General features: G+C 38.1%; 1 protein-coding gene across 1 annotated transcript; it reads right to left on the bottom strand.

Moving 5' to 3' along the window:
* Positions 1-456: 456 nt before the first annotated feature.
* Positions 457-2,240, bottom strand: NENF (neudesin neurotrophic factor; the record flags this gene model as incomplete). Its single annotated transcript, XM_008949214.1, has 3 exons — positions 457-633; positions 1,280-1,383; positions 2,180-2,240. Coding segments are annotated over 3 exons (342 nt in total), but the record flags the coding sequence as incomplete, so codon positions are not given.
* Positions 2,241-2,741: the final 501 nt, after the last annotated feature.

The raw sequence follows: 2,741 nt of genomic DNA, 5'->3' as shown, positions 1-2,741 counted from the left end.
TAACACTTTTTAAAATGTAAACCTTTATTAGACCTCTTTGTACATGTGATACCTACACTCACATGAAGCACAGAGAACTGATATTAGCTTGTCCAGATAATCCATCCACTTTTTCAAGGAGTGGGAAACAACTTGGGATTTAAAAGAACACCATTCTTGTTTCAACTATTAAGAACATCTCTTCTGAGGAATGTAATTTCACATTACACACTTGTAAACAGAGAAATCCAGGCAGAAAAAACTTTCATATGAAATAATTTGTGTAATTTGGAGCAAACAGCCCACGGGTAGGACACTAATACAGATCCATTTGTTTCCTCTAAACTATGTCTGTATGCACACATATTTCTTTTTTTTTCCTAAACAGAAAACTGATTCTTGATAGCTAATTGTAGTAACAGACTCCAGAAAAGATTGTGCTTCTCCCCAGGCATTCTCTAGGTACAAATATGTTCCTCAAAACTCATCTTTAATGTTGAAATGTGGCTGATCTTCAGGTTTAAAGTCTAGATTGGGGCTGCCATCCTCATTCAGAATTCTTCGAGAAGTATAGCCAACAATTGGATATTTGGCCTTATAAACATTAGTGAAGATGTCATCCAGGGACTTTAGTTCCTCTTCTGTCAGTCCTGTCTAAATGAAATATGGAAATTAAAGTCTTGTCTCAAAGAAATAAAAATACAGATATTTGCATGTGTTTTCCTTTTTTAGTGATTACTATAAACATTAGAGTCAGCTATCTGGTTTACTCTGCAAAACAGGATTAACAAAACTGATAGTATAACCTGTAATTTTATGCTTTTCATTCAAATTCAGCCTTGACAAAGCTTTAATATATTCAGGTCAAACAAACCATTTATCTCCCATCATTTTCCCTGCATACGTAAATCACACCTCAACCCACCAACCCACTGCCAGAGTTAGCATCCAGCACCCTGTCAGTGACAGAGGATATGCTACATTAATTGGCAAAGGAAGTGATTTACTCTCTTTGGAAACATCTTTTTAAACAGCCAGCAATTTCCCCTTCATGTGCTTATGTAAATTGTATCGATTCCACAGATTAAAAGCTTTCCTCTTTAAGGCTGTTAGCTCTGCATCTTTCATGAGCAGCAAATACATATCCATTTTATGTATTTAAAGAACATTATTGCATTTTGGTTTTAAAGATATGAACCAGCTTAAATAAATTAATAGAAGTAATTTAATATTATCAACCATCATCTTGCAAAAAAAAAAAAATTTGCAAAATGGGATTAAACTCAGTCCATTTTCTTACTATGTCATGTGTAAGATCTGCTGGATCCAGAGACATCTTTGCAACTCCTCTTGATGAATCTTTTCCAACCAAAGCATTGTATGGGGCTCCTTTTCCATAAAATTCTGTGAGGTTGAAAAAAATTTGACAGTGTACAGGGTATGTTTGGCCTCTGCTTTTCACCAGCCACTGAAATTTTTGCAGTGAAATATTTGCCAGTGATCCGAAAGTAACAATTAAAGTCTAAGATTCTTCTTTCCAAAACTGACTTTTGATTTGCTACTTTTGGATAATATATCCCAGTCCTTAAAAAAACCCAAACAAACAGAGCATGAGGTTCCTCTCCTGCAGTCTTAAAATCTACCTGTTATTTAAGGAGCCGTGCTTTACATTCACCTGAGAAATAAGACTTTGGAATTTGCAGTGGCAAGCCTTGTCTAACAGGATTTGAACGTCAGTCAACGTGTATGTCCAGACAAACAAAGCACCAAGCTGTCAGTTTGTTTATGATGCCATTAAGGCAATTGTCCAGGACCCCCATACTCTGATCAGTTCAGCTCATGTGCCCAGTGCAGTAACGTGCTGTAGCAGTGGCTTCTGTGTGGCCTGACCCCTGGTCTGCCCAGGACTTGGGTCTGGGCAGGTGTGCTCAGCACTTCTGTTACCAGCACCCTAGCTCATTGGCCCACGCTGGCTTCTCTGTCTACATGTGCTGTGATCTCAAACCAGTGTAAATTCTAGACAAAACCTTAGTGGGGGAGGTACCAGAGGAGGAAAACTGATTTTTTTAAAAAAGGCAAAAAGTATATTCTTTTTGTTGCAGATCAACTGCAGGCTACTCATACATTTGGGATATTTAAAAACAAGTGACTGAACAATCGTATGAAAACAAAGCAGGCAGCAAAGGAGAAGCTAACTCACCTTTTCCAGAAGTGACATCAAATACTACTCCCTTCACCGCCAGGTAAATGGGCTGTCCTTCCTGGAAAGGAAGCCATCAGTGTATCCTCAACACTTCGGTGCAGGCAAAGGACACCTAGTTTTAGCTAGGAGAGCCATAAGCACTCAGGATGCAAAGAAGACAATTAAATGTTCTGGTGTGTGTTTCCTCTTGTCTGTGTGTGTATAAAGTGTACATATTAACCCTCTTGAAATGTCGTTTGTCGCTGAGATTTTTGTGGGGTGTTTTTTAGGATTTAAGTATATGGAATTGGAGAATCTTTTTAATCTAAATGTCACAGTCAAAGAAGACGTGTCCCTTTCAAGTCACCTCTTGTCTGCACACCTGCCTGCTTGAAGATTATCTACTGCATCCTTCTGTTCATAATGCAGACGGATACTATCCAAGATAAAAAGGTGCAGGGCAAACAGCATTCTTTATTTGATTAAGAGAAAAACAGATAAATACGTAAACACCCACAAATCTGATTTGCTGACATCTGTTTCACTTAATAAGCCAGTGCTTCTGCTATGTCTTGTACGC

This window comes from Merops nubicus, unplaced genomic scaffold (assembly GCF_000691845.1).
Source record: "Merops nubicus isolate BGI_N331 unplaced genomic scaffold, ASM69184v1 scaffold36631, whole genome shotgun sequence".
NCBI classification, from domain to species: domain Eukaryota; kingdom Metazoa; phylum Chordata; class Aves; order Coraciiformes; family Meropidae; genus Merops; species Merops nubicus.
Note: the sequence above shows the minus strand (reverse complement) of the source record. Positions and strands in the feature narration are given on the sequence as shown.